This window comes from Ambystoma mexicanum, chromosome 4q (genome assembly GCF_040938575.1).
Source record: "Ambystoma mexicanum isolate Mex_15411 chromosome 4q, UKY_AmexF1_1, whole genome shotgun sequence".
Taxonomy (NCBI): domain Eukaryota; kingdom Metazoa; phylum Chordata; class Amphibia; order Caudata; family Ambystomatidae; genus Ambystoma; species Ambystoma mexicanum.
The window spans coordinates 1,290,519,635-1,290,546,555 of NC_090928.1; the positions used below are offsets into that span (position 1 = coordinate 1,290,519,635).

Here is a 26,921-nt window from a genome sequence, read left to right on the forward strand (position 1 = left end):
GCGCCGCCTCCATCTCAGAGGCTCCATTGTTCGCTGGATGCGCTGAGGCTCGAGGCGGCAGGAAGGAAGCAGCGCGAGCAGAGGGGCCAGGGGCCACACCGCCGGGTCCTGTGCAGCTGCAGCATCCGGGCAGGTCAGGCTGGGGCGAGGGTGCGTGCGTGCGTGCCCGCCCGCCCGGGGCAAGGCATCGGTGAAAACAGAGGGGGGAGTACTGAGGAGCAAGGGTAGGGTGCGCGTGCAGGGGGCGGGTGGCATGGGGGGGGAAAGGGTGGCATGGGGGGAAAGGGTGGCATGCATATTATTTGCCTGTAACCCCCCGCCCCGCCGTGCTGGGAGGAGGGAGGGGGGGAGATTAGTGGAGGTGTGAGAAAGGGGCGGGGGATGGATTTGAGGAGTGAGGGAGATGAGGAGGGGGCGTAGGAATCCAAGGAAACGTACTCTCGTGAGAGGCAGCGTGACGAATGGATGATGCTATGGATTATCAGGCCCCTGACTCACTGATGCTGAGGGGAGGAGGAAGAGGGGAGGGGATGAGGTACCAGTGCTCTAGTGCCTGCCTCTGAGCCCCTGCAAGCCCCCCCTGCTTACTAGTGCAGAGGTCTCTACCCACTCCCTGCAAGCCCCCCTGCTTACTAGTGTAGAGGTATATACCCACTCCCTGCAAGCCCCCCCACTGCTTACTAGTATACAGAGGTATATACCCACTCCCTGCAAGCCCCCCCTGCTTACTAGTATACAGAGGCCTATACCCACTCGCTGCAAGACCCCCCTGCTTACTAGTATAGACGTCTGTACCCACTCCCTGCAAGCCCCCCCTTGCTTACTAGTGTAGAGGTATATACCCACTCCCTGCAAGCCCCCCCCTGCTTACTAGTATACAGAGGCCTATACCCACTCGCTGCAAGACCCCCCCCTGCTTACTAGTATAGACGTCTGTACCCACTCCCTGCAAGCCCCCCCTTGCTTACTAGTGTAGAGAGGTATATACCCACTCCCTGCAAGCCCCCCTGCTTATTAGTATGCCAATCTCTCTACCCACTCCCTGCAAGCCCCCCCCCCCTGCTTACTAGTGTAGAGAGGTATATACCCACTCCCTGCAAGCCCCCCTTGCATACTGGTATACAGAGGTATATACCCACTCCCTGCAAGCCCCCCCCTGCTTACTAGTATACAGAGGCCTATACCCACTCGCTGCAAGACCCCCCCCTGCTTACTAGTATAGACGTCTGTACCCACTCCCTGCAAGCCCCCTGCTTACTAGTACAAAGGTCTGTACCCGCTCCCTGCAAGCCCCACCCTCCTTACTAGTATACAGAGGGCTGTACCCACTCCCTGCAAGCCTCCCTGCTTACTAGTTTACAAAGGTCTGTACCAACTCCCTGCCAGCCCCCCCTGCTTAATATACAGAGGTCTGTGCCCACTCCCTGCAAGCCCCCTGCTTACTAGTATACAGAGGTCTGTACCAACTCCCTACAAGCCCCCCTGCTTACTAGTATACAGAGGTCTGTACCCACTCCCTGCAAGACCCCCCTGCTTAGTATACAGAGGTCTGTACCCACTCCCTGCAAGCCCCCCTGCTCATTAGTATACAGAGGTCTGAACCCACTCCCTGCAAGACCCCCTGCTTACCAGTATAGAGGTCTATACACACTCCCTGCAAGGCCCCCCTGCTTATTAGTGTGGTCTGTACCCACTCCCTGCAAGCCCCCCCTGCTTACTAGTGTGGAGGTCTGTACCCACTCCCTGCAAGCCCCCCCCCCCCCCCGCTTACTAGTATACAGAGGTCTGTACCCACTCCCTGAAGGGGCCACCACCCCCTGCTTACGAGGGCACAGAGGGCTATACCCACTCACTGCAAGCCCACCCATTTCACCTCTAAACCTCAGGAAATTCTGACCTCTCTCTTCCTCCCCCTCTTACTTTTTCCGCCTTCTCACCTGTCACAACGGATGAGATCTCTAGACTAGTCTGCTCTATGAAGGTCTCATCCAAACAGGTGTTTCCCTGTTCTTCCAGAACCATTAAGGACACTATTTCGGCTCTGGCTCGTGTTGGCTTTTGCAACCACTCCCTAGCATCTGGCTTTTTCCCCTCTTCCATAGGGTGACCAGATTCAAAAAGTAAAAAACCGTGACAGGACAACTAACATGAACGTAGGTCTAACTCTTGAAAGCGGTTCTCAAGGCACTACACTTCAGTAGCGGTTGGAGGAGAAGGGGGGTTTAAGAGTTGCTGTTCAAATAAACACCATATAATTTGTCATAAACTAACACTATCCTAAATTGTAAAATGAAGCATTTCTTCTGTGCGAGCTGTGCTTGCCAGCTATGAAGATCTACTGCCAAAAAACCGGGACCACTGCAGTTCCCAATGTAAACATAATCTTAACAAAGGGGGACAGCTCCAATTTCCGGGATGTCTGGTCACCCTACTTTTCCCCTCAAGCACTCCCTTGTGCACCCCCTCCTAAAAAAGCCTTAAGCTGACCACTCGTGTCCGGCCTACTACTGTCCAATTCTCCTGCTGTTCTCATTCTCCCTGACCTCACTTCTGCCTTTGACACGGTCAACCGTTCTATGCTCATAAAGCGGCTTCAGGATACTCTTGGCATCTCAGAACGGGCACTGGATTGGTTGACCGCTCTTCACAGGTGCTCTTTCTCCTCCACCACTCTCTACTTGTGGTGCTCCCCAGGGCTCTATCCTCTCGCCTTGGCTTTTCAACATCTACCTTGCTTGCTCACCTGATCTATGCTTTCTATCCTAATTTTTAGTGTTATGCAGATGGCACACAACTCTTCTTCAAGCTCCCCTCTTCCCCCTCCATCGTCCCTGACTGCTTGTCTGCTATTCAGTCTTGGTGCACCTCCAATGATCTGTCTTAATGCCACCAAGACCGAGATCCTTCCTATCTGGACACCTGCTCCCTTTTTTCCTCTTGCACTCTGGCCATCCTGTATGGGCTCACCCCCATCTCCTTCCATTGAGGCCAGAAACATTGGTCATTTTAGACTCCTCCCTCTCCTTTACTCCTCATATCTTGGACTTAGCCAAGAAGGTACACTTTCAACTTGGATCTCCTTGGGGGAATTCTCCCTTTTCTCACCTTCCAGTAGAAGCTGAATGTCTCCAGAGCTCTGGTCCTCTCCAGGCTAGACTACTGTTAACAGCCTCCTCCTCAATTTCCTCTCTCTTAACTCTGTCCTCTTCAACTAATTCAGGATAGGGCTGCAAGACTTATCTTTGGCCTCAAGCCCTTGGACTGTATCTCTCCAGCTCTATAATCTCTCCACTGGCACCAAATGCAAGACCCTTTGCATCATCCACTAAAAACTTCCAGATCCCTTCTGGCTCCAACTCTCTGCTGATCAAACGCTTCTCCAAGCAGAGAGCTGGGGGCAGATGTTTCTCTTTCTCCTTGAACCGGACCACCTCGTTCTGCACAACTCCAGACATTTCTCTCCTCCTCCTCCCTTCCTAACCATCCCCTCTGTTGCTGAGATTGGTGGCCTGGTCCCTCAAGAGTCCAATATGGTCCTGTCCTTCTGCCCAATCGCCCCCAGCACAGCCCTCTGGGCCCACACTCGGCTGTTGGGTGGTTTTCCTCTGTTCTGCACTTACCTGTTGGGCGGTGGACCTCCCTACTTCATCTGGTATGTCTCTGACCATGCACTGTTGCCTCCCCAACGGGTACCTCTGGCACTTCCTCCCTTAGAGGACCCTAATTTGCACTTACCCCCACTCCACCTTTTATCCTTTAACTGCACTTACACGCTCCAAATGTCACAAGGCCTAGTAGGACCGCTGTCCATATTTATTAATTGTCAATTTCATTGTTTATTGCTCGGTTGTTCCCTTCCCTTGTGGCGCTTTGAAACACTATTTTTGTATAAGCACGTGTAAGCGCCTTATAAATAAATAGTGCAGAGGTCTGTGCCCACTCCCTCCAGAGGTCTGTGCCCGCTCCTCCCAAACCCCCCCTGCTTACTGGTGCGCAGAGGTCTGTGCCCACTCCCACCCAGCCCCCCCTGCTGACTGGTACGCAGAGGTCTATGCCCAAGCCCCCCCCTGCTTACTGGTGCACAGAGGTCTGTGCCCACTCCCTCCAAGCCCCCTTGCTAGGTCTGTGTCCACTCCCTCCAAGCCCCCCCCCTGCTTACTGGTGCAGAGGTCTGTGCCCACTCCCTCAAAGCCCCCTTGCTAGGTCTGTGTCCACTCCCTCCAAGCCCCCCCCCCTGCTTACTGGTGCAGAGGTCTGTGCCCACTTCCTCCAGAGGTCTGTGCCCGCTCCTCCCAAACCCCCCCTGCTTACTGGTACGCAGAGGTCTATGCCCAAGCCCCCCCTGCTTACTGGTGCACAGAGGTCTGTGCCCACTCCCTCCAAGCCCCCTTGCTAGGTCTGTGCCCACTCCCTCCAAGCCCCCTTGCTAGGTCTGTGTCCACTCCCTCCAAGGCCCCCCCCCCCGCCCTCGGCTTATTGGTACACAGGGCTGTACCCACTCCATGCAAGCCCCACCAAGCCCTGCTTACTAGTGCAAAGGGCTGTATCCACTCCCTCCAAGCCCTTTTGCTTACTAGTCCAGAGGTCTGTGCCTGTGCCCACTCCCTCCAAGCCCCACCTGCTTACACCCCACCTGGTGCAGTCTGTGCCCACTCTCTCCAAGCCCCCCCCACTCCCGATTACTGGTGCGCAGAGGTCTGTGCCCACTCCCTCCAAGCCCCCTTACTTACTGGTGCAGAGGGATCCCCATATCCCTCTGCCTCCTGGGACACTTTTTTTAAATATATATATATATATATATATAATTTTGTTTTTTTTGCTTTTTGAGGGTCCATCGCCTACTATGGAGGGATGTGGGGGCGTGCTTGAGTTTGTCTGTGGTGGGTGGGTCACTTCACCATTCCTCGTTAGCCCACTCCACTGGTCCTGTATGTACCTAGGGAACCCCCCTATACCTACCTGTGGGTACATAATGGGTTCCCAATATGTACCCTCACCTGCTGGCATGCTTGGACTTCTCTGCCAGCCTCTTCTACTCACTATATAGCTCCTGTACCTGTCTCCTCATTAACCTGCTCTTGTGTGTCTGCACGTAGGCACTATGCCCATGCACTAGCCTTGCGCTCATTCTACAATTTGTCCATCTGCTGACTATTTTCAAGCACCACCTCACCCCTTCTCCTCCCCAAGTCAAGTGATCTTCTCAGTAGCTATCATTCGGTCCCCTCCCCCACAGCAGTACCCTGTATACCGTCTGTAACAATGCTCCCCAGGGCCTTAGCCGTGTTTTCTTTCTTCAATGGTATGTTTGTAAGCGCAGGAACTGACTGAACGGCCTTGAACAGTGGAACCTAGACGTGACATGTAAACCCTTTAGGCTCCCACCACAACGCACCACTTCAAACCCACCCAGCATGAAGAACTGATTTGGGTCACCACGGAAACGCATATTGGAAGCAAAGACGCTATTCTACAGATCACCCGCACATGATTAGAAGTCCCGAACAACCTAGAACAGATGCACGTGTAGCCACGTGCCCCAGCCTGTTTGCTTAGAATCCCTGCACATCAATACAGCAGCCTAGTGCTGCTACTTCTACTAACTAAACCCAACATGTTTTCCTGCAGGCTCTGGCGACCAGAGAGACCATGAACATGGCAGCAGTTGGGCTTTATGAAACCCAAGTACCTAATGTGTTGACAAGCCTGCCCAGAGAAGCCTACCCAATCTCTTTAATAAAGCCAACCTGCTGCCATCATGGATTAATAAGCCTACAGTAAATGGAAGTAGTCACCAGTGAAATATCAAATCTCTCCGTTCCTTGAATGGAAGTGCACACAATGGGATCGGCATTGGTTGGGGAGCATCCTAGACAGCATGATGCTGCAGAGGCATGGGTTCCCCTGCCCTCAGTGGTGCATGGTGAGGCAGGTGTGGCACATACCGCGACCCACCGTTCAGTTTGAGAGCTGGTGAGAAGGAGCGCATTCACACACTTTTCAAGTGCTAAAGTGCCCATTGAGCTGCATTGCCAGGGTGGGGAGGTGCCCCTGAGCTTACAAGCAAAGCAGCAGAGGATTGTGGTCCTGAGGACCGGTCCCTTCGCCTAGTCTGTGCATGCAGAGGGCATGTTCTGAAGAACACCATCATCGCCTGCCCAAAGCATATATCGAAGTTTGGGACATGTCTGGCGAGCAGGCCTCAGAATGCGCACTAGCTTTTAGCTGGTGATAATTGATTCTTGGTGCCTGGTTAGTAGCATGCGACTTTATATTTGTGCCCCTGTTGTGCGACTTTGAAGTGCAGTAAAAGGCTATGGAGGCTCGTTCTCTTAGCGAGGCCAGATAGGCTAAACGTCTGCACTTGCACGGTTATTCAGAACACACAACCTGGCAAGCTCTCCCTTTGCCTTGCCATGAACACAGAGTACGTATGTTTCCATCGAAATGTCCTGTTCTACACACTGCGCCTCTAGTTTGAGATCCACGAAAGAAGACTTGCATGCTAGAGAAACGAGTCGCATGAGGGCGCACTGCAGAGGAAGGTTTGAAGGCCCCTCCCCACCCCTTGAGAAACCTGAAACGAGGCATTGATTATAGCGGAGTATCTGCTGCCCCCTGTGCCTGGCCAGGTGGCTTTTTTATCGTTTACCCAGACTTGCCCGTGCTATTCGCATCCACTGCCAGAAACCAGCACACAAGGTGAAGTAATTTTGTTTGCGGACAGCCGGCTATGTACATCCACCACCTGCCAGGACGGCACGTCGGTGGTGGTGGACCGGTGCTTGTCACCAGATGATTGCAGGCATATTGTTTTCTGTAACACTATTAGTACCTTAGGGTACCATTGTGTTATTAATAGCATGAAAGTACCAACAGTGCACAAAGTAATCCCCTCTGGGCTTGGAAGTGATTGGCTGGTGATTGCCCTGATGGAACGCAAGCAACCTCTTGACATCTGTTTGTGGTCCTCGAGCATCAAATACCATCATAGGACCCAGCTGAGTTATGTTTCCGACACTCCTGCAGGAGAGCATAATGGAAAATCTGCCCCACCCCATTTGTAGGGTCTTGCTACTACCTTTTATTCTCCCCCTGTGCCTCTTCTTCCACGCCTACTGGTTTAGATCAAACCTCACCAGCCCCTGAATGTTATTTTGTTTTGATGGCATATCTTTCCCCGTAGCCAGGAGAAAGCTGCGGCAGCCATCCTTTGCCCATGTCTCTTCACCAACCAGCGCTTTTGAGGTCTTCTTGCTCCCCAGCCCAGATGCCTTGGCGGGCACTCTACTTTTACCCCATGCTAGGAGTGTGTACTGTACTCTGCCCAGGCAAGAGCAATTTAACAATCTCCTACGTGCCCCGGTACCGTTGGGACTACTGAGTGGATTCTCAAATCTGTTGATCTCAGTTTATATCAATTGCTCTACCTCGATCCAGAGCTCCCGCCCCCTCGTTGGCTATGTCTTAAGGGGAGGCTGTGGTGCTGTAGTCTGTGCCATGCTCTACCTCGATCCAGAGCTCCCGCCCCCTCGTTGGCTATGTCTTACGGGGAGGCTGTGGTGCTGTAGTGTATGCCACTTTAGGCCAGGGCTGATTCTTCCCATGGTTCCCCGGGTCTTCATATGGGTGCTACGGACAGCAGGAACTGATGGTCATTTTTGTGCTGGCTGGAGAACCTTGTGTGCACATCATGCCACCTACCCTTCTTCGTGTAACTGTCAATGCTGCACCTCTTTAACCCCTATCCCCATCTATCTTCCCGCTCCTTACACCCACTTGATTATCCCTTGTAAATCCCTATCCCTTCTAAGTCCCTATCTTCCCACTCCTTACACCCACTTTATTATCCCTTGTAAATCCCTATCTTCCCACTCCTTACACCCACTTGATTATCCCTTGTAAATCCCTATCTTCCCACTCCTTACACCCACTTGATTATCCCTTGTAAATCCCTATCCCTTCTAAGTCCCTATCTTCCCACTCCTTACACCCACTTGATTATCCCTTGTAAATCCCGATCTTCCCGCTCCTTGCACCCACTTGATCATCCCTTGTAAATCCCGATCTTCCCGCTCCTTGCACCCACTTGATCATCCCTTGTAAATCCCGATCTTCCCGCTCCTTGCACCCACTTGATCATCCCTTGTAAATCCCGATCTTCCCGCTCCTTGCACCCACTTGATCATCCCTTGTAAATCCCGATCTTCCCTCTCCTTGTGCACCCACTTGATCATCCCTTGTAAATCCCGATCTTCCCGCTCCTTGTGCACCCACTTGATCATCCCTTGTAAATCCCGATCTTCCCACTCCTTGTGCACCCACTTGATTATCCCTTGTAAATCCCGATCTTCCCACTCCTTGCACCCACTTGATTATCCCTTGTAAATCCCGATCTTCCCGCTCCTTGCACCCACTTGATCATCCCTTGTAAATCCCGATCTTCCCGCTCCTTGCACCCACTTGATCATCCCTTGTAAATCCCGATCTTCCCGCTCCTTGCACCCACTTGATCATCCCTTGTAAATCCCGATCTTCCCGCTCCTTGCACCCACTTGATCATCCCTTGTAAATCCCGATCTTCCCGCTCCTTGCACCCACTTGATCATCCCTTGTAAATCCCGATCTTCCCGCTCCTTGTGCACCCACTTGATCATCCCTTGTAAATCCCGATCTTCCCGCTCCTTGTGCACCCACTTGATCATCCCTTGTAAATCCCGATCTTCCCGCTCCTTGTGCACCCACTTGATCATCCCTTGTAAATCCCGATCTTCCCGCTCCTTGTGCACCCACTTGATCATCCCTTGTAAATCCCGATCTTCCCGCTCCTTGTGCACCCACTTGATCATCCCTTGTAAATCCCGATCTTCCCGCTCCTTGTGCACCCACTTGATCATCCCTTGTAAATCCCGATCTTCCCGCTCCTTGTGCACCCACTTGATCATCCCTTGTAAATCCCGATCTTCCCGCTCCTTGTGCACCCACTTGATTATCCCTTGTAAATCCCGATCTTCCCGCTCCTTGCACCCACTTGATTATCCCTTGTAAATCCCGATCTTCCCGCTCCTTGTGCACCCACTTGATCATCCCTTGTAAATCCCGATCTTCCCGCTCCTTGTGCACCCACTTGATCATCCCTTGTAAATCCCGATCTTCCCGCTCCTTGCACCCACTTGATCATCCCTTGTAAATCCCGATCTTCCCGCTCCTTGTGCACCCACTTGATCATCCCTTGTAAATCCCGATCTTCCCGCTCCTTGTGCACCCACTTGATCATCCCTTGTAAATCCCGATCTTCCCGCTCCTTGTGCACCCACTTGATCATCCCTTGTAAATCCCGATCTTCCCGCTCCTTGTGCACCCACTTGATCATCCCTTGTAAATCCCGATCTTCCCGCTCCTTGTGCACCCACTTGATCATCCCTTGTAAATCCCGATCTTCCCGCTCCTTGTGCACCCACTTGATCATCCCTTGTAAATCCCGATCTTCCCGCTCCTTGTGCACCCACTTGATCATCCCTTGTAAATCCCGATCTTCCCGCTCCTTGTGCACCCACTTGATCATCCCTTGTAAATCCCGATCTTCCCGCTCCTTGTGCACCCACTTGATTATCCCTTGTAAATCCCGATCTTCCCGCTCCTTGCACCCACTTGATTATCCCTTGTAAATCCCGATCTTCCCGCTCCTTGTGCACCCACTTGATCATCCCTTGTAAATCCCGATCTTCCCGCTCCTTGTGCACCCACTTGATCATCCCTTGTAAATCCCGATCTTCCCGCTCCTTGCACCCACTTGATTATCCCTTGTAAATCCCGATCTTCCCACTCCTTGCACCCACTTGATCATCCCTTGTAAATCCCGATCTTCCCGCTCCTTGTGCACCCACTTGATTATCCCTTGTAAATCCCGATCTTCCCGCTCCTTGCACCCACTTGATCATCCCTTGTAAATCCCGATCTTCCCGCTCCTTGCACCCACTTGATCATCCCTTGTAAATCCCGATCTTCCCGCTCCTTGTGCACCCACTTGATTATCCCTTGTAAATCCCATGCCTCTTTCTGCTCTTTCTTCTTTCAAACAAACTCTTGTTCCTTCATCTTCCAAACCGGTCGGTTGACTCAAAGCTCTAATTATTTATTTTATTTATTTATTTGAATTTGTAAAGCGCACAAACAGCCCGCAGACATCGAGGCGCTGGAGCAGAGGTTAGGAATGCTTACTTGAGGGTTACAGTGAAGCCGCCCTAGAAAAATACTTGGAAACATTTCGGTAGTTACATGTTAGTGCGTTGCAGGTAGGTTTTGAGAACTCAAACAAAGAGGTTAGTCTTGATGGCTTTGCGGAATACAGTGTGGGATTCAATGGCTCTACTTTCCAATCTCTCTCTTTTCAACGCCAAGACTCCTGACCACCTTAACTCCTGCCATCCAAACTCCTTGTGTCCTCAACGCACCGCCACTATGTAAACCAGGTTCTTTTCGGTGGGTTGCTCGCATGGTAGTGCATAATAAAACTTCAATTAATGCAATCTCCATAACTTCCCCTGTCACACACCTGTCCCCTAGGGAGCGTTCCTGTGACTAAAGAGGAGGGCCTTTCCTTTGTCTGTCTGCGTAGCTCTTAACTCTACCTTACCTGGAATTGCATTTCGCCCATAACATTTGTCCCAGAATGAAAAGAGGTATTGGGTGAAAACCCTACACTTTGCCCCAGAGGCCACTAAACTCATACTCTGACCAGGGAATCCTACATGTAGGAATGACCCTAATGGGCCACTGGGTAGCGTGTGGCGTGCTCCTCTTGGCCGACCGGGATGAGTTGCCAGCATAACTAACAGGTCCACATGGAGTTATGCTCAAGGCAGCAGTCTGCTCTCTGCTTCCTCGGGCTGTGTGCTAAGGGCTGCTGCATGCGCTGGAGTGGGCAGTTCCGGCCACCTGGCTGTTCTTGAAGAGTGGTAGGGAAGCTGTCTGCTGTAGTGGTCACAGTTCTGGAGCTTACTCTGAATGTTGCAAGTTACGGGCTGGGCACATTGAGACCCAGAGATTGGGAATGCATAAGGGTTAGTCTTGCTACTGACCTTTTGGGTTCATTTTTTTCTACTTGGAGACCGTTAGCCATAGATTTATAGCCACCTGGAAGCGTTACTCGTAATTATCGAGGTTCACATTATGACCTGCACGTCTTTTTGCCGCCTTAAAGTTTTTCGTTTGCGCCCCCGCCGTTCGGTAGCCAATGAGGGGGGCACTTCTAAAGTTACCATATGTCCATCACTCTATGCTGCTTTTCAACCCTATTTGGGAAACGTGTAGGTCCTTTCATGACGCAATACCTCAGGTTCTACCTGAACCAATATAGGATTTGGGCGGCCTGACATCTGAGCTGTCCAGCCTTGCACCCTAGGTCTCTTTCTGATGCAGTCAGCCCAGCCTTTCCGGTTTCTCTCATGCTCCAGCTTGCCCTCTTAAGATCACCTGTCAAGGTCTTGTTGCTCTCATGCTCCAGCTTGCCCTCTTAAGGTCACCTCTCAGGGTCTTGTTGCTCTCATGCTCCAGCTTGCCCTCTTAAGGTCACCTGTCAGGGTCTTGTTGCTCTCATGCTCCAGCTTGCCCTCTTAAGGTCACCTCTCAGGGTCTTGTTGCTCTCATGCTCCAGCTTGCCCTCTTAAGGTCACCTGTCCGGGTCTTGTTGCTCTCATGCTCCACATGCCCTCTTAAGGTCACCTGTCAGGGTCTTGTTGCTCTCATGCTCCAGCTTGCCCTCTTAAGGTCACCTGTCAGGGTCTTGTTGCTCTCATGCTCCAGCTTGCCCTCTTAAGGTCACCTCTCAGGGTCTTGTTGCTCTCATGCTCCACATGCCCTCTTAAGGTCACCTGTCAGGGTCTTGTTGCTCTCATGCTCCACATGCCCTCTTAAGGTCACCTATCGGGGTCGTGTTGCTCTCATGCTCCAGCTTGCCCTCTTAAGGTCACCTCTCAGGGTCTTGTTGCTCTCATGCTCCAGCTTGCCCTCTTAAGGTCACCTGTCAGGGTCTTGTTGCTCTCATGCTCCAGCTTGCCCTCTTAAGGTCACCTGTCAGGGTCTTGTTGCTCTCATGCTCCAGCTTGCCCTCTTAAGGTCACCTCTCAGGGTCTTGTTGCTCTCATGCTCCACATGCCCTCTTAAGGTCACCTGTCGGGGTCTTGTTGCTCTCATGCTCCACATGCCCTCTTAAGGTCACCTATCGGGGTCGTGTTGCTCTCATGCTCCAGCTTGCCCTCTTAAGGTCACCTCTCAGGGTCTTGTTGCTCTCATGCTCCAGCTTGCCCTCTTAAGGTCACCTGTCAGGGTCTTGTTTCTCTCGTGCTCCAGCTTGCCCTCTTAAGGTCACCTGTCAGGGTCTTGTTTCTCTCGTGCTCCAGCTTGCCCTCTTAAGGTCACCTGTCAGGGTCTTGTTGCTCTCGTGCTCCAGCTTGCCTTCTTAAGGTCACCTGTCAGGGTCTTGTTGCTCTCGTGCTCCAGCTTGCCTTCTTAAGGTCACCTGTCCGGGTCTTGTTGCTCTCGTGCTCCAGCTTGCCCTCTTAAGGTCACCTGTCAGGGTCTTGTTGCTCTCATGCTCCAGCTTGCCCTCTTAAGGTCACCTGTCAGGGTCTTGTTGCTCTCATGCTCCAGCTTGCCCTCTTAAGGTCACCTGTCGGGGTCTTGTTGCTCTCATGCTCCAGCTTGCCCTCTTAAGGTCACCTGTCGGGGTCTTGTTGCTCTCATGCTCCAGCTTGCCCTCTTTAGGTCACCTGTCGGGGTCTTGTTGCTCTCATGCTCCAGCTTGCCCTCTTAAGGTCACCTGTCGGGGTCTTGTTGCTCTCATGCTCCAGCTTGCCCTCTTAAGGTCACCTGTCGGGGTCTTGTTGCTCTCATGCTCCAGCTTGCCCTCTTTAGGTCACCTGTCGGGGTCTTGTTGCTCTCATGCTCCAGCTTGCCCTCTTTAGGTCACCTGTCGGGGTCTTGTTGCTCTCATGCTCCAACATGCCCTCTTTAGGTCACCTGTCAGGGTTTTGTTGCACCCTCTGTCTTTCTGATGCAGTCAGCCCAGCCTTTCCTGTTTCTCTCATGATCCAGCTTGCCCTCTTTCGGTCACCTCTTGGGGTATTGTTGCAGCCTTGGCATAGCCAGATCCTTCCCTTGCTTAGCTGCGTGTTATTTTGTTTTGGCCCTGGCATTTATGTCCTGCAGTTGCTACAGTCTTGTCAGTTCTTTACGTTTTCAGGAGCTATATGCATGGCATGGCCTCCTTGGCGTCAGCTTTAGGATTTGTTCCTTGAGTTCATGCGGGGAGCCTTGCCTGCCACGAGTCCCTGCAGGGAGAGCTTGCTACGACTCCCTGCAGGGAGCCTTACCTGCTCGCCTTCAGCTAAAAGCAGAGCTTGCTACGACTCCCTGCAGGGAGCCTTGCCTGCTCGCCTTCAGCTAAAAGCAGAGTTTGCCACGACCCCCTGCAGGGAGCCTTGCCTGCCACGAGTCCCTGCAGGGAGCCTTGCCTGCCAACCACCAGCTGAAAGTGGAGCCTTGTCTGCCAAAAGTCCCTGCAGGGAGCCTTGCATGCTCGCCTCCAGCTGAATGCGGAGTTTGCCACTAGTCCCTGCAGGGAGCCTTGCCTGCTCGCCTCCAGCTGAATGCGGAGTTTGCCACTAGTCCCTGCAGGGAGCCTTGTCTGCTCTGAGGTTGGAGACCAAGACCTATGGCTGCCCTTACTTCAGAGTTCTGGGGGGCAGCCCAGGCTACCTACTTTGGCTTACTGATGGTCTTTGGGGTATTTCATAAGCACCCCTGCTTATCTTTCAGTTCATGGATTTGAATAGTGCAGCTTTGTAAAATGATTAGTCTCTGTGCGCTTCTGGTAGGTATGGTAGGTGGTACAGAAAAATGAGTACCTTATTTTTCTTGGATTTGGTGTTGGGCTGTATTGTTATAGGGCAGGGGTCTAGAACCTGTGGCTCTCGACTTGTCATTGATTATGCAGACCAGAGCTGATGGGATTTATAGTCCAACACATCCAGAGTGCCAGTGTGTGTCCTCCTGAGCTGCAGAGGGGTTTGTGGGTTCTGGGTAATGCTTGTCTGAGGAGCATCCAGGGTTGAAGCTTTAATTTTATGGCAGAGCTTCTGTTACTAAGGGTCTTGAAAGTGATGTGGATGGTGAATGTAAGCTGGTGTGATCGAGTCTTAGGGCTGCATCTAGTGAGCAGCCTTGTTCTGGACCACTTTCAGACGGATGGGACTTCTTCTGTATTCACGCAGGCTGGGATAGTTTGCATATTCTAGTCTGAACATTATGGTGGTTCCCGTTCAAAGGATGCTTGTGGGTGTCCACAGCAGACATGATGGGAATTGGAGATGTTATGGAGGTGGACTAGGGGGAACTGGAATGCTGCCTCCGATAGGCGATTGAGCAGGGTCCCTTGTGACCTACAGTCTTAAACGCAGCACTAAAACCTACACCTACTGCAAACCTGTCATGCCTTATGCACTACTTTGTCTGCAGAACAATGAGGGTGTCTGTTTCTGTGACATAAGTGTGGAAGTGTACCTCCAGAGAATTGAGAAGGCATGCGTGCCATTATGAGCATGGAGTTGGGCCACAGCTATTTCCCTGGGTTCTCTGAGGTTGTAGGGTCTACAGTTGCTGGGAATGGTCCTATGTGGAGTGGGTTTACGTGAGGGCTGATGTGAGGTGACTTGGAACTATATTCCTTCTTGGAAGGGTGGCTTTATTAGAGTTCCTGGGCTGGGAGGATCTCGCTAGTTGTTCCTGGGCTGGGAGGATCTCGCTAGTTGTTCCTGGGCTGGGAGGATCTCGCTAGTTGTTCCTGGGCTGGGAGGATCTCGCTAGTTGTTCCTGGGCTGGGAGGATCTCGCTAGTTGTTCCTGGGCTGGGAGGATCTCGCTAGTTGTTCCTGGGCTGGGAGGATCTCGCTAGTTGTTCCTGGGCTGGGAGGATCTCGCTCGCTGTGATGCTGTCACGGAAGCTGCTAGTGCCATTGGTGGTGGTGGAGGAGAAAGTCTGGATGGTGGCTGGTATTATTTCTCAAACACCCTTTTAGAGGGGTTTTCAGAAGAGGGCAGACATGTTGTGTTTATAGGAGTTGGGCAAGACCCTGCTTGGGTGTATCCACTCTGGTATAGTACTCTGACCAGTTGTGTGTTCTGGAACGGTTAAGGGAGTCTTCTTTTGTGCAGCCAAGTGGCCACTGAATGTGTGAACAAAATAAAAAAGATGGAATAGAAGGTGAGCGGCGGTGATGTTGGAGTAAAAGCACCCGTGTGTTGTAGGCCTAGGGTAGTCCTGTGGGGAGGAAATGGCAAACCTCCTCCTTGCCCTTACTTTCCATCATCCTGAATTCGCTGCCACCCCATCCCCACTTTCGGTTGTGTTCTGGTATCATGGAAGTGAGGGTATTGGTACAGGCGAGGAAACGTCTGTCTTCTTGTACAGTTTACTGAATCATGTTGGATTTACTGGCCATAAAGATAACTGTTTTAATATTTAGTTAGACCTTGCTTCACTGCCACCAGTTTGTAATATTCCAGACCCTACGGTCCTCTGGCTACTGGTCTCGTATGTAGCATAGTTCTCCCTTCCAAATGTCCCTACCATACCTGCGCATCTGTCATTGTTTTTGGCTCGTGCAGTTTATTCTTGGCAAGGTGGTGCAAGTTGAACTTGGGGGAAACCATGTGATTGACAGACTTCTACTAATGGCTGATGCAGGTCCCCCCCCCCCTACCACCTGGCTGTAATCTCAGATGGATCCCTGCCTAATGGGGATTCCTTACTTGCCTTCCACTGGTGGCCTACCCCAGGAGGCCACACCCCCTTCCACTGCTCATCTATCCATAGCCCACAGGCAGGCATCGGGGCGCACATTAACACCAGACAGGAAGCCGTTCTGCAGAGCCGTGGCCTACCTGAAGGTAGTCCAAGGTGGGAGCCGCAGAGCCCTGGCTGCCGTGACCGGCATGCTCTGCCATCAGAGCCACGAGCCTGTGAATATAGGTGCATTCTTGCTCTATAGCGATAGAACACCCTCTCCCTACCTGCTAAATGCGTAGCTATCGGGGGCTTGGCCAACACCCGCGTTGCAGGAGACCCATGTGCTGACCTCTGGGCGATTAAGAGAAGAATTTCCCATTGCTATCAGAGCACCAACCCAGCGGGACCGCACATGCCAGAGGCTAAAACCTGGCACAGACGGCAAAATAATAAAGAAGCCAGTTGGCGCGGACAATGGTGAGCCACTGCTAGTGCTTGAATGCTGTGCACGCCGACGCCTTGCTGCAATGTGCTGCAATGTGCATGCTCGGGCGGAGGAGTTCGCGGACGTCCACTGGACGTGGAGTGCTTTTGGAGAGGCTGCACTAGGACTAAGCTTACCTTCATGGTGCTAGTGGGAGCATTCAGGTGGGAAAAGTGGCAAGTGGTAATTCAGTGGCCCAGCAGTTATTGTGGCTGATGGATTCCAAACAAAAACGCCCGCTGCTGGCGGCAGATGCATCCTGCAACTGCACGCTCTGGAAAGGGGGTGTTGCTCGCTTGAGCAGAGAAATCCTACAATAACCAAATAAAAAAATAAACTGCAGGTGCCCGGCTGGAAGATGGGTCCTTGCTGACCCCATCTACTGGCAGCTGCTCGTTTTCGACTTTCGACGCCATCTTCATTTCTTTCTTTTTCTCTGCCGGTCAGTGGGGGTTTATGGTCATTTCATCTAAAACCATTGCATCTAATGCCATTCCATCGAAATGTTTCCATCTAAAAAATGTCCATCTCATTTATTTTCTTTTTGGGTGGGGGGTCCCCCCAAACCCCTGTTTTTTACACTTTAAAATGCACCTGAATAGAAATTACCCCTTTAGAAGTCCTTTTTTGGAGGTAGAAAGTGTGCTCTTAATGAAAATAAATACAGGACAGTGGCCCACCTACTATCGCAAAGAGCAGGAGCTTAATCGCCATGGAAGCCAAGAATAAACTTTGTAGCGGTCCAGCTCGGCGCTAGTAAGGAGGTCGGACTTTGGCCTGGTAAGGGTGGCCTCAAGGCCTTTTTAGGAGTTCAGAAAGATCCAGGTCTGCAGGAGCAAGGGAGGTCATTCTAGGAACTGACCAATGTGAAGGCATTGCCCAAATAAGAATGAAGCATCACTAATCGGATGTAGTGATGGAAAGCAAGTTAGTAGGTAAGGCCAAACAAAGAAGGTGACGAGAGTAACAGAGCCAGTAGTCGCCGAGACTGCTGCTTTGCACTGGAGACTGAGGGGGGATTTAGAGACTTGCTAGAAGTCTGGAAGCTCCTCTGGTCACCGGGCCACGCTTCTGTGGCTTAAGGGAAAGTCCCAGGAGGTGGACCCCCTTGAGGACTTTACTGCTTGCCAGAGAGCAGCATCGTTTCCTTGCAGCTGAGAAGGTCACCATAAGCCTTAGGCTGAGCAGGGCATCATATCCGGGAACTGACATGATTAAACCCCAGATTTGGAAGAAGTGGACCAGACACTTTCCTCGTGGTTGCATTACAAAATGGGGTGCTTGGACGCTGTGAAATAAATTTTAGCAAATAAATAGCGGGGCTAGATATGCGGAGAACCCTGGGAGGAGGGTTCAATAGCTCCACTAGAGAAGGGATCCTGTCACCTATAGTTTAAGCAATCATGACCCCTTTTGTATTTGGAGGGGTTGTTGTGCAATCCTGCCCCCCCTTGTATTTGGAGGGGTTGTTGTGCAATCCTGGCCCCCCCTTTGTATTTGGGGGGAGGGTTTGTTGTGCAATCCTGACCCCCTTTGTATTTGGGGGGGGGGGGTTGTGCAATCCTGACCCCCTTTGTATTTGGGGGGGTTGTGCAATCCTGACCCCCTTTGTATTTGGGGGGGGGGTTGTGCAATCCTGACCCCCTTTGTATTTGGGGGGAGGTTGTGCAATCCTGACCCCCTTTGTATTTGGGGGGGGGGGTTGTGCAATCCTGACCCCCTTTGTATTTGGGGGGGGTTGTGCAATCCTGACCCCTTTGTATTTGGGGGGGGGGGGTTGTGCAATCCTGACCCCTTTGTATTTGGAGGGGGGGGTTGTGCAATCCTGACCCCTTTGTATTTGGAGGGGGGGGTTGTGCAATCCTGACCCCTTTGTATTTGGAGGGGGGGGTTGTGCAATCCTGACCCCTTTGTATTTGGAGGGGGGGGTTGTGCAATCCTGACCCCTTTGTATTTGGAGGGGGGGTTGTGCAATCCTGACCCCTTTGTATTTGGAGGGGGGGTTGTGCAATCCGGACCCCTTTGTATTTGGAGGGGGGGTTGTGCAATCCTGACCCCTTTGTATTTGGAGGGGGGGTTGTGCAATCCTGACCCCTTTGTATTTGGAGGGGGGGTTGTGCAATCCTGACCCCTTTGTATTTGGAGGGGGGGTTGTGCAATCCTGACCCCTTTGTATTTGGAGGGGGGGGTTGTGCAATCCTGACCCCTTTGTATTTGGAGGGGGGGTTGTGCAATCCTGACCCCTTTGTATTTGGAGGGGGGGTTGTGCAATCCTGACCCCTTTGTATTTGGAGGGGGGGTTGTGCAATCCTGCCCCCCTTGTATTTGGAGGGGTTGTTGTGCAATCCTGCCCCCCCCTTGTATTTGGAGGGGTTGTTGTGCAATCCTGCCCCCCCCTTGTATTTGGAGGGGTTGTTGTGCAATCCTGGCCCCCCTTTGTATTTGGGGAGGAGGGGTTGTTGTGCAATCCTGGCCCCCTTTGTATTTGGGGAGGAGGGGTTGTTGTGCAATCCTGGCCCCCCTTTGTATTTGGGGAGGAGGGGTTGTTGTGCAATCCTGGCCCCCCTTTGTATTTGGGGTGGAGGGGTTGTGCAATCCTGACCCCCTTTGTATTTGGAGGGGTTGCTGTGCAATCCTGACCCCCTTTGTATTTGGAGGGGTTGTTGTGCAATCCTGACCCCCTTTGTATTTGGAGGGGTTGTTGTGCAATCCTGACCCCCTTTGTATTTGGAGGGGTTGTATGTGCAATCCTGGCCCCCTTTGTTTTTGAGTGGGTTGTGCAATCCTGACCCTTTTTTTATGTGGGGGGGGGGGGTGTTGTATGTGCAATTATGACCCTTTTTGTATTTGGGGGGGGTTGTATGTGCAATCCTGGCCCCCCTTTGTATTTGGAGGGATTGTATGTGCAATCCTGACCCCCTTTGTTTTTGGGTGGGTTGTTGTGCAATCCTGACCCCTTTTTTATTTGGGGGGGGGGTGTTGTATGTGCAATTATGACCCTTTTTGTATTTGGAGGGGGTTGTGCAATCCCAATTCCCCCTTTTGTATTCAGAGGGGGGGGTTGTATGTGCAATCCTGACCCCCTATTTATTCGGAGGGGTTGTGTTGATCAAACTCCTACATCCCGTAGGCGTTTTCTCAGTACTGTTTACTTGGTTGGGAAAGCAAACGAGCGAGCTCTAGACTAAGTGCTTCTCAAGAGGCAGGCACAACCTGACCTTACTGGGGAGCCAGGCACTCCATCGCCTGACCCTTCCCGCCACCCATTGCCTGCTCGTGGATACATTGAAGTGTAACCTCTCCTCTGGCCTGGGAGATGCCTCCCTGCCCTTAATCTCTGGTCTGCAATTCAAGCTGTTCTATTCCTTTTCCCTTTTCTCCGTTATTTTTGTTTTCTTCTTTCTTTCTATTGCTTCCTCTTCTGGGCTGTTATTCGGGGCCTCGCTTTTTGGCTACTTCCGATGGGAGACTCCTCGCCCCCCTTGCTACCTCCTGTCCTCCAGCAGTATTTTGATGGCTCGCTCCTCTTGCCAAGGCTGCTTGTTTTGAGACACCCCACTCTGCTGCTGGACTAATGCCTCACTCACATTTCTAGTCTACAGACCCCAGTTCTCTTGTAACACTCTAGTAAACCTCTGTTTGGACTGTTAGCTTGATTTATACCGCACACTGCTACCACCCGAGGGCAGTCTCCAGGCACTCGCGTGGCTCTGCAAGAAAGAGGACGGGTTGGTTAGTGAGGGCAAAGTGATAAGATGGGTCCAGAAACTGGCGTCTGTGTGTGCTGTTTGCAGATGGAAGGTGGTGCAGTGGCTTATTGTATCCGTTCGGGTAAGGTCCAATGCCTGCGTTGTTTCAATGTGACTGTTGATCAGGAGTGTCTGTGTGTTGTATGTGTAGATTGGATGGTATTTCAGGTTGTGCGCACTGGCTTGTGTCTGTATGGGTAAGGTTCAGTGTCCAGGTTTGTTGTTGTAAGGTTGTGTAGGTGTGTGTTAGTGTAACAGTTGGCGTGTCTAGTATTTGGTGATGTGTTGGAGGAAGTGGGGTGATTAGTACATTGGCTACTCTCCAAGTTCCTTGATGTGGCTAATCTACACAGTATCAGCAGAAATGCTCGCAAGAAAAATACCAAATGGAAAAATGACTGCATCTTTTTTGCAATTTTGGGAATCTTTTACAAAAAATGTGTGGGGTGGGGAAAAGGTAATGGTAAGGTGGGGGGAAAGGGGCTGGGGCTCCCCACCCCCGCATTATTAAAAAAAAAAATTCAATTTGGTATTTTTATGGACATCCAATCGACACAATTCTATATGATGATACACATCTCATCTCACTCTCAATCTAAATGTGACGTGTGGCTAAGCTGCACGATTCTATCAGACGAGTTGGTGGTCCTTGCATTTGCTAAATGCAGAGTGTGGCTACATATGGCAATTGAGCTAACCGAATTTCTACCTGACAAAGTTGGCCCAACTGCATGTAGGCATATGATATTCGTTAATAGGAGGGGTGAGGTTTTACACAAATAGACTAGTGCAAGATATGGCTGACTAATACAAATGGGCTATAAGCGAGGTGACATATTTATAATGGGTAATAAAGAGTGGTGGGCTTTTAATGGAGTACAGCAATAGCTGTACTACCCACCCACCCACACCACACTTATCAGTCGCTGCTGGTTGACTGTGGCAGGCTTCCTAGGTGAACACAGGCAGACACGGACTGGAGCTGCTTCTTCAGGGGCTGCCCTGTGGTCTGCCTGGGCAGGGGCTGTGCTGATAGCTTATCCTATGTGGGTCTTGAGGCCCAAATGGCTGGGAAGTGGAAGAGGGCCAGGGGAGACTGGGTGAGCAGCAATAAATGGCAAAAGTTGCAGAAATTAAATAAAATGCCAAAAACGAACACACAATGCAGCAAGGATGGATGGGGCTGGTGAAGCAGGAAAAGAGCACCGTAAACCTAGGGACAGTGCAGTAAAGGAGCTGCTGTGGGAGTCTGCGCAGGTCACACTTATGAGGACCCCTATGGGCATCGAGCTGGTTGCTCCACATGACAACGAGAGCAGGCTATGAAGTATGCTCTGTCACATTGCAATGGGGAAGTGAAGGTGCATGTCGGCTCAGATCTTATTGAAGGGTATGCATACTTTGTTAATTGGAAACCTATTTATTTGGGCATGTGGAATCCATGAGTTGCCTTGTGCTTCTTGGCTCAAACTCGGTCAGCGGAACTGCTGCTCGCCAGCTACGTGGCTTTGTTGCTTTTGTGAGGGCAGCAGCCAGTGCTTGAAGTTAAGTCAGTAAGACTAAAGGAGATTGCCTTATGACTTGAAATGGGGTCTGCTGTACAGAAAAAGAATCCTAGTTATTGATTGATTTTATTTCTATCGCGCTCGTACACAAGTGTTTCACGGTGCGACAAGGCAAGGGAGGGGCACAGGGGAGAACAAAACGGCGATTTTACTAGGCCCAGTGACATTGGGAACGCGCAAGTGCATGGGAGAGGGGGAGGGGAAAAGTGCACGGAAGGGGGTGAAGTGGAAAGTGCAAAGCAGAGGAGAAACAGATAAATAACAAGAAATAAATAATAAAGGCAACGAACAGTAGTAATGCAGCCAGCAATTTGCAAATGCTAGGTTTAAGGCAGCAGACAGGGTAGGTCTGATAAGTGCAGGAAGAAAAAGGGGGGGCTGTATGGGTACAGATGCAGACCCCAGTGCAAGGGGTGGCCCGGATGCACTGCAGGACAGTGGCAGGATGAGCAGGTACCTGGGCCCGAAGGACAGAGGGTGGCCAGGTGCACAGTGCCAAGAGAGAACAGATCATCAGGGGAGAGGGGGAGCGAAGGCAGAAGAAAAGAGGAAGGTCTTGAGGTGCTTCAGGAACCGGAGATGGTTCTCAAGTTTTAGAGTGGCAGGGAGGCTGTTCCAGATGGAGGCCCCAGCCGAAGACAAATCTACCCCCGGCTCGTTTCTTAGAAAAACGACTGACCCTGAGGGAGTTGGAGGTAGAGGAGCGAAGAGCTCGAGAGGGGAGGTATTTGCGGAGGGATAGCTGAAGGTATTTTCGACCCAGGCCCCAGAAAGCCTTGTGGACAATGCAGAGGGTTTTGAATTTAATCCGTGCATCGACTGGGAGCTAGTGGAGAGATTTCAGAGCTGGAGAGATACGATCCCAGGGCTTGAGGCCAAGGACAAGTCTCCCAGTCCTTTTCTGGATTAGTTGCAGAGGGCGGAGAGTGGAGGCAGGTAGATTTAGAAAGAGGCTGTTACAATAGTCCAAGCTAGAGAGAACCAGAGCTTGGGATACCATGAGTTTCTGGCGGAAGGAGAGGAAAGGCAGAGTACCTCTGAGGTGGTGCAGTGAGACCTCAGAGATGTGGGCGGAGAAGGAAAGGGTGGAGTCGAAGATGACCCCGAGGTTCTTAGCCTCGCAGGTGGGGGTAGGAGGAGGGCCAAGGGAGGCCGGCCAGAGAGTTGAGGGGAAAGGAGGGTGAAGGTGTGCCGATGAGGAGGATCTCCGTCTTGCTGGCATTCAGACAAAGATCATTGGCGGCACACCAATCTTGAATGGCAGTTATGCAATCAGAGATGAGAGAGGGAGAGGAGGTGGCAGAGGGCCGCCTTATATACCATGTGTGCAGAGCACTACTTCTATTAAAGATTTACCTGGTCGTCCTTCCTTTGACAGCTGAAGGAGATTCCCTTTGCATTGACTGCACTTGTGGGGTCATTAATATATGCAGCCGCCACCTTCCCAAGCCCTACTCCACTGGAAGATGTAGGGCTAGGAAAAAAAGTCCTTAAACCACAAGAAATGTCAAATCCTGGTCTTGACTGAAAGGCGTAAGAGCAGACCGTTTCCAAGCCGGAAAGCGGTTTGGAGTGATGAAAGGTGTGCATTTATCGGGCAGCCTTAACACAGAGACTGGATTGTAAGACCTGGTTGTAAACCTGCGACCCGCCTATGGAGAGAGGATCAAGAGATGCTAGTGACGGATGCTCGTCATTTCAACTATGGAGTGAGCCCCTCTGCAGGCTCCCAGGTCAGTAATTGTTCCCGTAGTGCGGTTAATGGCAGCAGTTTCTATTTTCCAAGGCAAAATCTTTCTGGGACTAGGAAATTACTCTTAAGGTACGAGTAGCCTTGGAGGATCTGGGAAAAGCCAACTGTGGTAAACTAGTGTTGGATGACCGAACACACTCACTAAAAGGCAGGTTGAGCCACGCAGATACACCAGCGTTCATTTTATTTCCACTTTAGTGACCTAGAGTGAGGTACTAAGTCTCCATGTTTGGGTTTGTGGCGGGGGCAGCAATGCAGCGCGCTGTGTGGGAAACTTTAACGTGGACAGATGGAGTGATCCACTGCGAGAGAAATCTGAGCAAGCGGGAAATTAATCATGATAGCACATAGAGCGACCCTTTTAAATGAACATCGACATGGACTCAATTTGAGGCGTTCAGCTTTCTTAATGTGTACAATATAACGTTATGTCTTCTATGTTCTTTACAAACCAACAAAAGGCTTTAAGCAAATGCAAAAATCCTATTAATTGGTGGGGTGGGGGAATAAAGGTAATCTCCCTCTCCTGCGAGACTTGTGGATGGTCTGTGGCTGCATCTAGGTCCACGCCCGAGTGATGGCCAGGCACAGGATCTCACAAACTGGGAACGTGCATCACAATGTTAGCACGTGGCCCGTTATCTGGGTAGGGGCCCCTGGGATCTCGCAATCACCTTTTGATGTGCCTTAAGCGTCCATTGCAGAGAGTCCAGCCGAAAGGCTCTGGGCTTAAGGTGATGATGGCACGTATATTTCGAAATGCTGAGGGGTGCAGGGAAGACCATTGGGAGGACCTGGTCCGACCAGGAATAAGTCTGGGAAGTGTGCAGTCTGTTCAGGGGAACTTTAGAAAGGGATTTGCACATTGATGTTGAGTATCTTGTGTGGAGATCCTGGGGGTGTGCACACCTCTGACGGCAACAGAAAATGATTTCCATCAGTTCATTTCCCTGTCGTTCACTCACTGCTTGGCGCGCAGATGTCGAGACCCAAAACCCATCAACCCGGACACTAGAAGTGTCTTGGGAAAAACCAGAAAAAATTCTGTCTTCACACCAATCTTGCCTGTTACTATATAGCCGCATCTGCCGCCCTTCATGGCTTTGGTCTTGCGTCATGGAACCTTGCAGTGTATCGTTGCCTGGAAGCAGTCAGACTATATACCTTGATGTCGTTGGTTTTGGCAAATGTGCAAGAAGCCCTGACTTGACCATGGTCTCGTTTGTGTAAGCTGATGTGTTCAATCTTCTGCTCGTTTTGCTTTGTTGACTTCATTAGGAGAGATTGAAGATGTTGTACACAAAAAATAAACTTCTTTCTTGTCTTCCTTTTTTTAGGTGTAGTTCTCACCCTGGACAACGTCAGTACTTTAGCCTCTCTCTCCCAGAGAGCCATCGACTGGGATCAGGACCGAACTTCAATTTCCGCTCCTCTGGATAAAGGAAAAATGGCTGCTCAAGAGAAGGGAGCTGCAGAGGAGGTCGTACAGATCTGGGACAAGAGGCAGGACCTGGATCTTAAGCCACACGACGACGATGATGATGATACTTTGCCGCGGTGTGGGGACAAGGGAGACATGGACGATCCAATAGGTGGTGGGTTGAAAGGCGACGAAGCTGCCGGTGTCAGGGAGCCAGGATGTGGCGGGGAGGAAGGGGATGAGGACTCTTCTGTTCCCTTTTCTGAAATTTTGCAATTGGTCCAGAGTGGGCAGGAAATTCCTGGACTGCAGAAGCTGAACATCAACGCCACCCAGGAGAGTCCAACTGCCTCTCAAATGCCCCGTCGATCGAAGCCCTGGGAAACAACTGTCTGATTGGATACTACTAGCTCCAGGAGGCCCCACCCTACCTACCCCTGTTGTACCAAACCCAACGGTAGGCCCTTTCAGCCCCAACTTGACGAGATGCCCTCCCTGAGATGTTTCCATCTCAGGTCAACAAAGAAATATCAGGAGGATGCTAAATTATATTTCCAAAATTGAAATGCTGTGGAGTCTGCTCTCTGGCCAGGGTCAGTCCTTGGTGCAAGAGGACACACCAGTTAATTAAGTAGGTTCTCGCACCCATCCCAATTGTAAACCTTAGCCTTCATTGCTGGCTCGCTGAAAATCCTGTACACACCCTGAGATGTAATGCTCATTTTAAGTATCCTAACCTATTTTCACTGTTTAACCAGCCAACTACCACCTGAGGCATGCGTTTTATTTTGCCATGGACTGCAGCCCTACGAGGCTCAGTTTTGAACCATTAGTCGTACAAGAGCCAGTTTGGGTCATACTCTTCTTCACTGGTGACTTAAACCTTGAGCCTTTTACCTCCCGTGAAAGGGCCTAGTATATGCTGGAAAAGCCATATTGATTTTGTGTAATGAAGTGCACAGCTGGACAGCCTGTGTCTGGAGTACACCCCGGGACAGCTGTTAATTGCTACCTTTCCACCGGGATGACTTCTTTCATGGTTCTGAATTTAGATTTGCCTTTAGGTCATTTGGAGGCAAAGCTTCCAGATTCACTCTTCATCATGGATTCTTTGCCCATTTCTGCCAGTATGCCATGTCCCATTCTAATAGTCCTTTTGCCCCAATCGGTCGCCACATCGACCCAGACCTGTCCACCTCAAATCTCTAAACGTTCTGGTGCTTGCATTTAATGTAACGCTCATGTGCACTCTGCATACCAGAAGGCTTTCCCAACTCCACCAACATTACTGAATAAAATAAAGATGCAGGGTCTGTGGCAGTAGCGCTGGTTCAAGGACCCCAGGGGGTGCCGTTTGGTCTAATTGCCCACAACAGTAGATGTTACTTAATCATTCTACCAAGAGCATCCTGAAGGTATCCCTCTTGTGGATTGGAGAGCTGTTCCATCATTGGGTGGGCTGGCCATCCGATTGGCTGGCTTGCTGTCTCCTCTGCAAAACCCAAGGTCTTCTAGTTTAACGACCAATTCCCTCCCCTGTGTGCTTCTGATTCACACCAAGACACCAGATTTGGAGCTCATTAAATGATCGCTTCTTTTAGCTAGTGGGCTGTTCCAGAAAGAGCACATTTGTTGTATCACTCGTTCATCTGCTTTTTGAGTTGTAGGAGGATAGACCAAGATAGCCTCCAAGGTCTCGTTCACCTTGGTTCACCCTCCACCCCACCACTTGCTGCCTATATGCGTTTTCGCACAACCTTCCATGCCTCTCCACTTCCTGTGCCACACCTGCAGTCCCCCAAGCCTTGCTGGCTACCCTTCCACACCGCCCTACATGTCTGCCTCCTCTGGGGATCAATCTGTACCTCACCTGCTGTCCCGCTCCTCACCCCCCGCTTGTGGTCCTGTCTCCTGAAGGGGGGGGTCCATATCGCATCTGTACCCCCAGCCCGCGCCATGGCGCACAGGCCGTTTTGCCACCTTGTGGTCTTGCGTGGGGTCCTCGCACCACATCAGTTTCCCCTCTTTGCCACCCTGCTAATTTTATTTCTTAGAATCACATTTGACATTGTGACGTGTATTTTATTTTTATTGTGCCAGTAAAATGTATCGGGATACATTTGTATGAAGCTGCTGTATAAATAAAATGGTATTGTATTGTAAA

General features: G+C 51.2%; 1 protein-coding gene across 1 annotated transcript; it reads left to right on the forward strand.

Moving 5' to 3' along the window:
- PEX39 (peroxisomal biogenesis factor 39) lies at positions 1-26,921 on the forward strand. The gene is made up of 2 exons (XM_069608921.1): positions 1-133; positions 24,675-26,921. Exon 2 carries the CDS (start codon positions 24,785-24,787, stop codon positions 25,151-25,153), a length of 369 nt encoding a protein of 122 aa, XP_069465022.1. The 5' UTR covers positions 1-133; positions 24,675-24,784; the 3' UTR covers positions 25,154-26,921.